We start from the raw sequence: 13,985 nt of genomic DNA, 5'->3' as shown, positions 1-13,985 counted from the left end.
CATATCTTTCTCCTTGAGAAAGAGCACAGAGTTCTCTTTGTCTAGGCACATAGCTTATCATTTCATAGTGCCTGTTGAAGTATTATACTGTATAGACATTTCATTAAGGTTTTATAACTAAGAATCTTACATTTTACACCATATTGGAACATCCTAATCCATATTTAATCTGTAGCAGAAACAACAGGAATCCATAGAAAATAAGATCTTTCCACAGGCAATTATGACATCTGGATAAGAAATATACATTTGTATAGTCTATTCAAAATTGAGAGTAGAGGTTCTCTCTCTTACCAGACCAGTATTTTAAGGTTATTCACTAGCTCGAAGCTGTCATAGCAGCTGGGAATCACCTCCTTGAAGGCTGTGTAAACAACCTAATTCTTACATCTCAGGAGGAAGATTTCATATTCATACTCCAACATCCATCTATCCAACAGGAGATGAATTCAACTAACCTCCATTAGTGTCAACAAAGATTCTCCTGCTCTATCAGAAATGAAATTTGACTCTCTGTTTGAGGACACTAAGGGACCAATCATTGACCATCACTATGCTGGCTATCTGCCAAAAGATGTTTGTTATCAGTCTGATTGCAAGTGATTGCATGAGCCTGTTTAAGGCTAGTAATACCAATGAGTATGCCTTGAGTATACATTTTAGTTTTTTTTCCCTTTCTATATGAAGATTACCGTATATACTCGTGTATAAGTCGACTTCATGTATAAACCAAGAGCAGTTTTTGAGGCCAAAATCATGGATTTTGATATGACTCGTGGATAAGTCGAGGACATGTTACACTGAGGCATGTAACAAAAGATGTAAAGGGGGAAACAAAGCACCACTTCCCTCTCTACATCTCCCTCTTTGAACCTCTCTCATGGGTCACAGACAGTATCAGTATGGAAAATGGGGAAACAAGTCTGGGTGCACACACACACCTTTGCATCAGCATTTCCATGCTCATGGCTTCCAAAAAAAGGGGGCATCAACCTTGCTTTCTCCCTGCTTTTAACCCCAGCATTTCCAGGCTCATGACTTGCAAAAAAAGGTGACATCAACCTTGCTTTCTCCCTGCCTTTAACCCCAGCATTTCCAGGCTCATGGCTTGCAAAAAAGGGGGCACCAACCTTGCTTTCTCCCTGTCTTTAATCCCAGTATTTCCAGGCTCATGGCTTGCAAAAAAGGAGCATCAACCTTGCTTTCTCCCTGCCTTTAGCCCAAGCATTTCCAGGCTCATGGCTTGCAAAAAAAAAAAAAGGGGGGGGGCACCAACCTTGCTTTCTCCCTGCCTTTAACCCCAGCATTTCCAGGCTCATGGCTTGCAAAAAAGGAGGGCATCAACCTTGCTTTCTCCCTGCCTTTAACCCCAGCATTCCCAGGCTCATGGCTTGCAAAAAGGGAGGGCATCAACCTTGCTTTCTCCCTGCCTTTAACCCCAGCATTCCCAGGCTCATGGCTTGCAAAAAGGGAGGGCATCAACCTTGCTTTCTCCCTGCCTTTAACACCAGCATTTCCAGGCTCATGGCTTTCGAAACGGGGTCCAAGCCTGGGCCTACTCCCTCTCTCTGTGTCCCTGCTCTGAGCAGCTGCTTGTTAGCTCCAGCTGCAAGGGAAGGCTGATGGATCTCACGCACACACACATTCGTAGTGAGGGGAGAGAACCTGCCGGCGCTGGGACTCAAACGGGGAGCTGTTTACCTGGCTACAGAGGAAGGTGGGCACTTCTTTTAACAGCAGTAGTCATCTATTGCCCCGTACATAAGTCTACTTTTGATTTTGGAGTTCATTTTGGGGCATAAATTTCTCGACTTATAGTTCCGAGTATATACGGTACATATTTACTAGTATTTTCTCCACCAGACTCTTTCTCTCCTCTCCTTTGAGATAGATCGCTGCCTGCCCAGAACTATCTGGTAAACTTTAAACAGATATTTTTATTCTTCTCACAGGCTTTTTACTCTACATAGGCACACTTATTTCTTAAATATTTAAGCATTAGGGGCTTAAATTATGCAAATATGTACCAAAATACTGCACTACATGTGACAAATGGCCCAAGACAGACGAACTAAAATTATGATCTCTAGAAAGATGGTCAATAACTGAAGACAATCTGACAAGAGAAATGATCTCACATAGAATTTTCACAATCCTTCACACATAGCATCCAAATATTACTAAAGCAGAATGATGGGGAAATATCATCCATTACAAAAATTGACTATAGTAAAAAAGGTGATATGCCATTAGTTGAAGACCTACTCTGTGGCAGTGTAGGCAATCCCCCGCAAGACCCTTTCTTTTTTGCCATCACTGTGTCTACAAAAAGTTGTCTAGTGTTTTGAGTGATCATACATTTTGGCCCAAGAGAGAGGAATCCAGACCACTCAAGAGCACACTGTGAACAATTGGTCTGGCACCTTCAAGATAAAATTGCTTGGATCCTACCTAGGATGTTATAATTAACAAAGATCCAGAGGATGTAATTCTGGCCTCTGCTTGGTCAGTGATCATAAATACTTTTCAGTTTGAACACCCCAAGCATGTGGACTGGACTCCTGGAGAGGTAAGAACTATCACATGTGTATTAACTCCTGCCCTTCCTTGCTCGTTAAAGGACTATTTTATAGGGCTAAAGAAATTGTAGAAGAGATTGAAGAAATCTCATTCTATGTATAAAACTAAACTACTGTATTAAAGGTAATTAATTAAAATCTCCAAATTTTAATTTGAAACTTTTAAAGGAGAAAACAGAATATCTTCATTTCCTGCTTAAAAATGTATATGTAAAAAAATGTGAAGGACTGAATCTGGAATACCTCTTTAAAAATGATACTTGCCACCTGAAGCTTATATAAGTACTTCTATTTGAAATACACCCTTCCCTCCACATTCGCTCGGGTTAGGGGCACAGGAACCCTGCAAATGTGGAAAAACTGCAAATAATAAAAATACTATGTTTTTACTTGAGAGAACACCTCTCTAGAAATCTCTACATCCTCCAGTGCAACTATGTGGTCAACATCTGCCAGACACTGACCACAGAATTGTGCTGGAGGAGCTACGAATGCCTAGTGGAGTGTTCTCTCTAGGAATCTCTAGGTCCTTCAGTACGACTTTTGGTTAAAGAGTTGTGCTGGAGGACCTAAATATTCCTAGAGAGAACACATTAATAAAATCCTTGATTAATCAAATCCACAAAAGTCAAAGCGCAAATGCGGAGGGACGAGTGTAGTATTTTAAAGCAATAAAATTCAATGACCCCTAGGAAAGAGATAGAGTTCAAATCTCAATTGGAGGGAACAGGTCTTGGATCCTACTCCTTGCTTCTGCAAACATTTCTGTAGCCTTCACTTCACTAGATGTCAACATTTCCATAGGCAGAAGAGATCAAGAGGGGAAGAAAGAGGGTTGTAAAATGAACATACCAGCAGAGCACCTGAACACCAAGGATCCAAAGTACTCCCAATTGCTAACAAAACCCCAGAAAGAAGAAACCTTTACACCATTCCTGTAAAGCTTCAACAGCTTCATTTATATACTGCTTCATACCGAACTAGCAGTGTCTAAGTGGTTTACAACTGTAAGCTAATTGCTTCCAACAATCTGGGTACTCATTTTAGCAACATCGGAAGGATGCAAGCCTGAGTCAAGCTTGAGCCCTGGCTAGTATTGAACTCGCAATCTTATGGTTTTGAGTGAGTGGCTGAAGTACAGGCATTTAACTGCCTTCCTCGAAGAGGACCAGCCCTCCCTTCAGCCACCATCTGGGAGAGAGAGGCAGGTGAGCTCCAACTGCCTTCCTCGAAGAGGACCAGCCCTCCCTTCAGCCACCATCTGGGAGAGAGAGGCAGGTGAGCTCCAACTGCCTTCCTCGAAGAGGACCAGCCCTCCCTTCAGCCACCATCTGGGAGAGAGAGGCAGGCGAGCTCCAACTGCCTTCCTCGAAGAGGACCAGCCCTCCCTTCAGCCACCATCTGGGAGAGAGAGGCAGGTGAGCTCCAACTGCCTTCCTCAAAGAGGACCAGCCCTCCCTTCAGCCACCATCTGGAAGGGGAGAGAGAGGCAGGTGAGCTCCAACTGCCTTCCTCGAAGAGGACCAGCCCTCCCTTCAGCCACCATCTGGAAGGGGAGAGAGAGGCAGGTGAGCTCCAACTGCCTTCCTCGAAGAGGACCAGCCCTCCCTTCAGCCACCATCTGGAAGGGGAGAGAGAGGCAGGTGAGCTCCAACTGCCTTCCTCGAAGAGGACCAGCCCTCCCTTCAGCCACCATCTGGAAGGGGAGAGAGAGGCAGGTGAGCTCCAACTGCCTTCCTCGAAGAGGACCAGCCCTCCCTTCAGCCACCATCTGGGAGAGAGGCAGGTGAGCTCCAACTGCCTTCTTCGAAGAGGACCAGCCCTCCCTTCAGCCACCATCTGGAAGGGGAGAGAGAGGCAGGTGAGCTCCAACTGCCTTCCTCGAAGAGGACCAGCCCTCCCTTCAGCCACCATCTGGGAGAGAGAGGCAGGCGAGCTCCAACTGCCTTCCTCGAAGAGGACCAGCCCTCCCTTCAGCCACCATCTGGAAGGGGAGAGAGAGGCAGGCGAGCTCCAACTGCCTTCCTCGAAGAGGACCAGCCCTCCCTTCAGCCACCATCTGGAAGGGGAGAGAGAGGCAGGTGAGCTCCAACTGCCTTCCTCGAAGAGGACCAGCCCTCCCTTCAGCCACCATCTGGAAGGGGAGAGAGAGGCAGGTGAGCTCCAACTGCCTTCCTCAAAGAGGACCAGCCCTCCCTTCAGCCACCATCTGGGAGAGAGAGGCAGGCGAGCTCCATCTGCCTTCCTCGAAGAGGACCAGCCCTCCCTTCAGCCACCATCTTGAAGGGGAGAGAGGCAGGCGAGCTCCACCAGGCCTGCCTGAAAGAAGCAGAGCCCTCCCTCCGGTCCATCTGCCTTGGTCCAGGCCTCAGAGGGAGAGAAGAATGCTGGACCTGATCCCCTCCCCCCTCACCATTCCCTTCTCCTTTTGTGTCGTGTCTTTTAGATTGTAAGCCTGCGGGCAGGGAACTGTCTGGTTAAAAATAATAATAAATGTAAGCCGCCCTGATAGCCATTAGGGCTGAAGGGCGGGATATAAATACCTAAATAAATAAATAAAATAAATAACCACTGCGCCACCAGGGCAGAAGAACAGTATACAGCACTCCTTCTTCCTTTTTGGCTGAAACTCAGTGAATCTTTGGATGTGTTGGCAAATTCACCACCACAGTGCATGAACTACAAGGTCAGGATTGCTTTACTCATTTACTGAGAAACTGGGATATCTTTATTTTCAATAGAAGATTCTTTTTCAAAGGCTTCACATTAACACATTTACCTGGAACAGGCTCCACTAGACACAATGTAAACCACTTCCAAATAAATATGTGTAAGACTGAGCTCAGTAAAGGTTGAATGCTATTACAAAATTTATTTATTTATTTATTCCATTCCTCTCCATTCCATTCCAATGCTAACTTCCTCCTAGAAAAGAACTAAAAGAATAATGTACAAGATTACTCTTGCAATTTAGATAATCTACACGAATAATCTACAAGAACATTTCCATTAGAAATCATGCGTATATTTCTTTTCTGCCATTATTTCAATGTCTGTTTAACCCTTTCTCTTCCTCTTGAGTTATCAGTAAAAAAATGAGGAAATACATAGTACATAGCATAGCAAGTACATTTCTATACCGCTTATCAGTGCACTTAAGCACTCCCTAAGTGGTTTACAAAGTGTAAACTAATACAGACAGACAGACAGACAGACAAATAAATAAATAAATAAATAAAAATACAGATGAATAGTAAAGTTTGAAAGGACTAGCTTGGTATCTGGTAGTGAGCACAACTACTGGAAAACTTCAGAAGACCACAAGAAGACAGCTAATGAGGCATTCTTACTAAATCAAGACCCACCTATGTACTATAAGGCTATTGGGAGGTAAAATCTCAAATCTCAAAATTCAAGGTTTGGAACTTTTCACTTACAGGCTGAATCTCTCTTTCTGTTGATGAAAAGATACTAAGATATTCATGACCATGTACAGATGGTGTGCATTTTTTAAAACATTTTTTCTATGTCAGTAGACATTTTGACCTGACTTGCCTCCTATTAGAAATTTAAATTATTTTTTCTACTGTTTCCCCCCTCCTCTCACCCTCCATCTGTTCAGAGGAAAAAACTGAGAGAGACACCAAGGGCATTAAAATGTTCTGTGCTATTTTTACACTCTTTCCTACAAATTCTGAAATCACAGCAGCACAGCTGAAAAGATCTTTCTTAGTCAATTAACATACAAAAATACTGCATAACTATTTGAAATGAGAGCAAATTTTAAAATTCTACCCTGGAAGTTTTGTGAAAATATGCCTCTCAAGGACACTGGGGTAAGACAGTCAAAGAATCAGACTTGCAGCTGTGCTGTGGCCTGGTAAGAGTGTTAGATTGGGAATGTGTGTGTCAATAAAGGATGTCTTCTGTGCCAAATCCACCACCTGCTTACCAGCCTTCTTTCTAATTCCTCCATCAAACACTTTAAAAATCTTAGGAGAATGACTGTAGTAAAGACTAGATTTACAGTCCTGGGCTGATCCTTGATCCAGTTTTGGGCCTAGAGAGCTATGTGATTTCTGTTCCAGGGTTTGCATGCTCGTACATCAGCACCCATTCTTAAAGGAGGCATGTTTGATTATGGTTGTAGTATCTGGAAGATGCAAAATGGCCCAGGCTGCTGGTAACAGGGAACAAAGAATAAACAGTAAGATCAGCAGGGGGGGATGGGTTGGGAATTTTCTCTATGAGTTCTTTGCTGGTATGTATGCATAGTATGTTTAGAGAGCCAGCATGGCATAGAGGTTTGAGCATTTGACTATAACTCTAGAGACCAGGGGTTGAACAGCAGGCCGTTCCATAATCTGGGAACAGTAGCCAAAAAGGTCCTCTGGGTGGTTGCAGACAACCTAGTTTTCATAGGCTGCAATAAATTCCTCCCAGAGGACCTGAGTGTGCAGGGTGGATTATACAGAATGAGGTGGTCACGAAATTAGGAAATAGCAACCAAACTAGGTAAAAAAGCATTCACACCGGCAGAAAAACAGGCCTGCCTCCTAACTTGTATGTTGCACAGACAGTTGCTAAACATTGGTGACAGGGACACTTTGGAGATACTGGCATCTCTACCCTGTAGATGAGTGACAGAGGAATAATTCTAGAGGATAGCACCTGATGACATCAAGACAGACAAGAAGTATTATAATAAGAATAGCATTTACATTTCTATACTGTTAAGTAGTGAAGGAAGCAGTCCCTAAATGGTTTGCCAAGTGTAAGTCTAGGATCGAACTAACAATGCTGTGAACTTACAACTGTGTGGCAGCTGTACTAGCAGTTAAGCCCTGTGCCACCAGGACTGCCTGAAATGGGCAGAAACGATACTATCAAGGAAAGAAATCTCTGACTTAGACAAGCACAGGGTACAGGTTTGCTGATAATGCTGATCTCCAACAGAAAGCTATCCAGCAGGTATGTGACGTGAAGGCAGAAGAAGCTATCAACTGCAAGCAGTTACCAGACTAGTAGACAAAAACTGAAACAAGAAGATATGGTATACAAATGCTTCTTGATCCATTAAGAAAAATGCACCACAACCGGATGGCGCCCAGACAGTGCAGTAGGGCTCGGGAGCATGCGGACGCTCCGCTCTTTCGAGCTCTAAAATTGGCCCTAGGCCAGCACATAGTGCCAGTCTGTACCGGGCCTCTATGAAATATTTTGGCATCAACAGACATGTTCTACGAAACTAAAGTACTACAAGGACTAAGTGTCCTTTTTAGCATAGAGAGTTAAGTGTACAAACATGAGCTCAGCAATAAAATGGCTGAGCACCACCAGCAAAGAACCCGAGAGAAATTGTCCATACCACAAAAATTAGTAGTTGAAGTCAGATTGTCCATCCAATCCAGAGAGGGCCTAAATGGCATTGATTTGGAGAAGAACCCCCGTAACAATTTCTGGAATTATGCTGGTTATCAGAGAGGAAGAAATAGTACCTTGCCCAGTTCTATCAATACACTGACAACAAGGAACAGTGAGAAGAAGATTTCAAAACATGTACATTTCAACCCTCAGCACTGACAAAGCACCTTCCAAGGCAGTTGGAGAGTGGGTTGGGCAACCGCCAAAATGCTTCTAACATTTCAAAATGCTTCTAGAAAGGTCTGAATATGCTCTGCCCAGGAGCAGAAAAATACATTTGTGTGATTCACAGAGATCACAACGAAGAACATAATATTATTTGAAATATTATAATAGGAATGTGCATGCTTATTTATTTTTCCCTTCTCTCCAAATCTGAAGACCTTTGATGAGGAAATTTAAATAAATATTTGATGCACTTTGGGGTTTTAAATCTTGAGTAACATCTTGGTGGTCCCCTTTAATATATTTTAAAGGGGGCCCATGATAAGAAAAGTTTAAGAATTGCTGGCGTAGTCCCTTGTCAATGAGTGTAACAACTCAAAAGATCAGGATCAGGATTCAAAAGAAAAACAGTAAGTAAACAAAGATGAAAATTCAAGTCTTTCTCCTTCACAGGAGGATATGACACATTGCTTCTTGCGTTCACTGCTTCATCCTGAAAGAGCTATTTCCTAGCTATTTCCATTACATATGCCCTAATGGTAAATTCAGAACGGGTGTCAATATTAAAGTTTATGTACAGACAGTCATTAGAACTCTGGGTGCCAAAGGAAGAGATACACAGAGATGTCTTGTCTGGGTGGATGGTGGAGGCTCTGAGAAGTAACCATGGAACCATTTAGATGTGCTTGAAGCCAGTCTGATACAACTTACTTCTCCTTATCTTTTCTTCCTCTTTTATATTGTCTTCAGTGAAATATCTACTAATCTTTATGGCATAAGCAGAACTGAAGGAGCTCTTGAGTTTGAAGTGGTTGGTATTGAAATGAATAGCTCCTGTTACAGATCTGAGCTTTGTACTGTTGGAATCAGTTAAGAAATGATCACTGCCTGAGGTCTCTTTGAAGCAAGCTGATCAATCAAAGGAGGTGGTGTAGAGAAAATGCCAAGAGAAGCTATGTAAAGTAGCTTCCTTTGCACTGCAATATCAAAAGTATTAATGACACTCCACAAACAAACCTTAATAGAGATGCTCTATTTCTTCTCACTTGTTGAGAGAAAGCTTGACAGTTCGGACACTTATCAACTAAATGAGTTAATCCTAAATACAGCTAGCAACAAGAGTGCCTTTGGCATGAGGTGTTTTTCAATCACACTCAGGCCTCATTCTCACTTACTATTTAACTCGGTTTGCAATTCGCTTTCGCATTGGATCATTGAATCGATTTCACACGAGGGTCATTCCCACTATAAAATAGGATCTTTTTAATCTTCATTGTTTTCGGGGGGTTTTCAGACATGATTATTGTCCCCACTAGAATTTGCGCCGCTCAATCTGTTCTGTTTTTTAAAAAATGCCAAATAAGCTAATCGCATTGCTGTGTCATTGGTGATGTAGCCAGGTGTCATTTGGGTGACATAGCCATGCCTAATTTTGGCAACACAAGAGCATCCTTTGTGCCCCCCCCCCCCATACTTTCCCGGTTTCCAATCACTTTTTAGCCTCATGGTCTGTTGGCAAGGGTCATGGCTCCTGTCTCCAAGGTGGTTTTGTGGGCAATGTTAACATGTTTGTGATCCACCTTGCTCACCTATCTCTGTCTGAGGAAAAACTTGTATTGTAGACTTATTGTTTTTCTATCATTATATTTGGAAGTGGCTGTGAATGGCAGGTAAAAGTTGAGGAATTTTTGTCGATTACTTCAATGCATTTACTTATGTGGGTCAGATCACTTGATTTTGCATTATTATTATTATTATTAACCTTTATTTATGAAGCGCTGTAAATTTATACAGCGCTGTACATGCAATCTTTTTAGTTAGACGGTTCTCTACCCTCGGGCTTACAATCTAAAAAGACATGACACAGAAGGAGAAGGGAGTGGTGGAGGGAAAGGGTAAGAGGTTCAGCAGTTCCTCTCTACCTCCAAGGCCTGGACCAAGGCAGATGGACTGGAGGGAGGGCTTGGCTTCATAATGGATGGTTAATCATTTTCCAGGGAAAATACATACTCTCAAGTAGGATAATTCATATACAGTACATAGCAATACAGGAAATGGTTTGATAAACAGGCACCAAAAGAACATCAAGTAGTAAGTGACAATTATGCAATGCCTGGGAAGGCTTCTCTGAACAGGATGGTTTTCAACTCCGTTTTGAAGCTGGTTAAAGAAGTGATGGCTCTTGCTTGTGGGAGAAGAAGGTTCCAGGAGTGAGGGGCAGCAAGTGAAAAGGGGCGAATCCGGGATGGGGCAGAGGAAATCCTGGACTGAGACAGTAGATCTTGACTACCAGAACGGAGGGCCCTGGTGGGAAGGTGAGGAGAAAGAAGGTCTGATAAATAAGGAGGGGCCAGTCCATGGAGGGCTTTAAATGTCGACAGCAGGAGCTTGTACTGAATACGGAAAGGGAGGGGGAGCCAGTGAAGGGATGCCAACACAGGAGAGATGTGGTCAGAGCGGTGGGTGGAAGTGATAATGTGTGCAGCTGAACGCTGAACAGAGATTAAAGGATGGAGGTGAGAACGAGGAAGCCCAGCCAGGAGGACGTTACAGTAATCCAGTCGTGAGACCACTAGGGCATGGACCAGGATCTTGGCAGTAGAGGCGGAGAGATATGGTCGGATTTTGGCAATATTGTACAAAAAGAATCTACAAGCTTTGGCTGTGGTCTGGATCTGAGGGATACACGACAGAGAAGAGTCAAAGATAAAACCAAGATTGCGGGCTTGCTGGACTGGTTGAATAGAAATGTTGTCCACAGAGACAGAAAAGGAGAGTTGAAGGGTGGGCTTAGGAGGAAAGACAAGAAGCTCTGTCTTGGACATGTTGAGCTTCAAACGCTGATGGCGCATCCACTGCGAGACAGCTGTGAGGCAAGACGAAACTTGCTGTTCAAGGCTTGGAGAAAGGTCAGGGGCGGAAAGATACAACTGGGTGTCATCGGCGTACAGATGGTAGGAAAAGCCAAGAGAGCTAATGAGTTTTCCTAAGGACAGTGTGTAGAGAGAAAACAGAAGGGGACCCAGAACAGAGCCCTGGGGAACTCCAACAGATAAGGGAGCAGGAGAAGAAGTCTGGCCCCCTGCAACTACTGCAAAAGATCTGCCAGACAAGTAAGATCTAAACCAGTCGAGAACAGAGTTTGAGAACCCAAGGTCAGAAAGTATATCAACTAGAAGACAGTGATCAACAGTGTCAAAGGCAGCAGACAGATCAAGAAGGATGAGTACAGAGTAAAGGCCATTAGCCTTGGCCTGTAAAAGGTCATTCGAAATCCTAGTGAGAGCTGTCTCAGTAGAATGCCTTGGGCGGAAACCAGACTGAAAGGGATCGAGGATGGAGTTGGCTTCAAGAAACTCAAGACAGTGCGAATAAACCTGTTCCAAAACCTTAGAAAGAAAGGGAAGAAGAGAAATCGGACGATAGCTAGACAAAGAGGAGGGGTCAAGAGAAGGTTTTTTCAGGATTGGGGAAATGAGAGCATGTTTGAAGTCCGAAGGGAAGGAGCCTGTAGAGAGAGAGAGATTGAAGATATGGAAAAGCGAGGGCAGAAAGGAGGGAGCTATAGAGATTAGAAGATGAGTAGGAATTGGATCAAGAGAACAGGTTGCAGGTTTGGAAGAGTTCAGAAGTGTAGAGAGTTCATCCAAAGAGGCAGGAGGAAACACAGAAAATTTGTTAGGCGAGGGCGATAGAAGATTAAGAGCAGAAGAAGAATTGGGAGGGACTATCTCAGAGCGAATAGTGGAAATCTTAGAGATGAAATAATTAGCAAAGTCATTAGGAGCGCCATGCAGTGCTGTTATGAGCCTATGCCTAGGAGATGGTGTGTTTACCCCAAACCAAGGGGACGACGGGAAATTGCACTACCAATTCAGTAAATTAAAAACAAACAAACCAAAAACACATCAGACCCCCCCCACACACACACAACAGATCCCTTCCAAAAAAAAAAAAAAAAAAGCAAAAAAGTTTTTTAACTTCTTACAGTGGAGAAAGGACCATGGCCAGATTCAGAAGGAATTGATCAGTGTAAAGACGGAAAATTAAAAAGCCACCACATGCACGGGAAGACAAAGGGCAGTGCTCAAAAATGGCAATTTCAAGCAGCCGAAGGCTGGATGGGTGATACCCCCTGCCAACCCCTCTGCCATAGTCTCTCCTCTCCAGTGAGATGAGATTCTGATCCGAAGGTCATTCCCACTTGTTGAACACACTTATGATTCAGTTCTTCTCAAAAGAGCCTCATGAAAAGTAGAGTCAAATAAGAGCAGGTTTTCTGTGTTTACCCTGCTTTTAAGGAACTCTATCAGATCAAAAGTGGATCGAAACCGACTTCGTAGGAACGACGGACATATAACCCCGTTTGTAATTCAATTTAAGTCATAGTGGGAATGCCCCTTCAAAGTACTTTTTAAAAAAAGCTCTTTGGGTCTGGGACTAATCAATGGGAAGGAAAAATATCATTCTGTCACTGAAGGATATAAAGTAGAAGCAGAAAAAAGCCAAAGAGAGAATAAAATGAAAAACACTTAACTTATGCTCCAAGGATCAAGTTCCCTACAATGCTTCAACTGTGACAGCCAAAAAGTAATTAAGGGAACTGAATAGGAACTGCACTGGAGCGTGTGCCTTTATTCCAACATGGGATCCAAGACAGTCTACCACTTTTAAAAACCACAATACAATTTAAAAGCTTTCTGTATAATAGTTAAACTACAATTTTAAAAGATCATTTACTGTATATACTCGACTATAAGTCAGCCTGATGTATAAGTCAAGGGCAGATTTGGGGGCCAAAATTATGGATTTTGCCATGACATGTGGATAAGGTAACGGTAAAATGTGGAGGCTCCTTCAGTGTGTGTGTGTGTGGCAAGAGGGACTAACTGAGGTTTTTTGCTTCAGCGTCTCAACTTTGGTTTCAGGCTTCACTCCCCAGACAGCAATAGTCAGCGTGGGAAGAAGGATTCTTTTTGTTTGTTTAACAGCAACCCAGGACTCTTTCTGCCTGGCTGAAGAGAAAAATAAACTCTTTCCCCACCGCATAGGGAAATCTGAAAGAACCGCTATCACATTACCATAATGACCCATAAATAAGTCGACCTGGGATTCTGGGGTCAATTTTTGGGCATACATTTTTAGACACATAGACAAGTATATATGGTAGGTTTGGAAGTTTCCAAATATATGCTCTGCAGACAGTGACCCATATGTGTGAGTTTGAAAGACCACAAAAAAGAACTACCAAAAATACTGTAAGTGTATGTGTTTGAAATTAGGTCTTAATGGATTTTTTTAAACTGACTTTTAAAAAACTAACATAACAACTGATACCATCAATATTTGTATAGCTTCATATAGACTGAAAAATCTGTTCTGTTTCAAATCTGTGCCTTAATAAGTTCTGAACATAATCTGTGCCAATTAGAAAATCTATTTTTCACTTTTGGAAATACTTACAAAGAAGGGTCTTGGACAAGGTCTTTGAGGTTTATCCCACTACGATCTTCTGCAAGGTTCCTGAAGCAACTGTCACTCACTAAAAAAAGGAGGAAAAAGGAAAGAATTGTATGAGAAGAAAATATATGAAGGCCCGTGTACTCTACCTTTGAATCAGTTCCTATGGGGCTGGAGCATAGGCGGATTTTCCCTTATGTGGGGGTATCCAGAACCGATCCCCCGCGTAAGGAGAGGGCCCACTGTACAACACATTCTTTGAAATCTATATAGATTCTATATTGGATCTGAATTAATCATACTTTTGTCTTACTCAGGTCAATTGGCTAAAGTGATAAATTGTTGATTTCCATGAGA

At 42.9% G+C, this 13,985-nt stretch overlaps 1 protein-coding gene across 14 annotated transcripts in view; it reads right to left on the bottom strand.

Annotated features, from left to right (window-relative positions):
* Window positions 1-13,985, bottom strand: part of GPHN (gephyrin) — a 411,497-nt gene that overhangs the window by 289,420 nt on the left and 108,092 nt on the right. For all 14 annotated transcript variants that reach the window (XM_089521676.1, XM_089521678.1, XM_089521679.1 and 11 more), the window contains one exon: window positions 13,632-13,710. In XM_089521676.1, coding sequence (XP_089377802.1) covers window positions 13,632-13,710 — 79 coding nt within the window. The remainder of the gene's footprint in view (window positions 1-13,631; window positions 13,711-13,985) is intronic.

This window comes from Sceloporus occidentalis, unplaced genomic scaffold (genome assembly GCF_023333645.1).
Source record: "Sceloporus occidentalis isolate IW3139 unplaced genomic scaffold, rSceOcc1.0.p SCAF_4, whole genome shotgun sequence".
In the NCBI taxonomy this organism is placed as follows: Eukaryota; Metazoa; Chordata; class Lepidosauria; order Squamata; family Phrynosomatidae; genus Sceloporus; species Sceloporus occidentalis.
The sequence above is the reverse complement of the archived record's forward strand: the minus strand, read 5'-3'. Positions and strand labels throughout refer to the sequence as shown.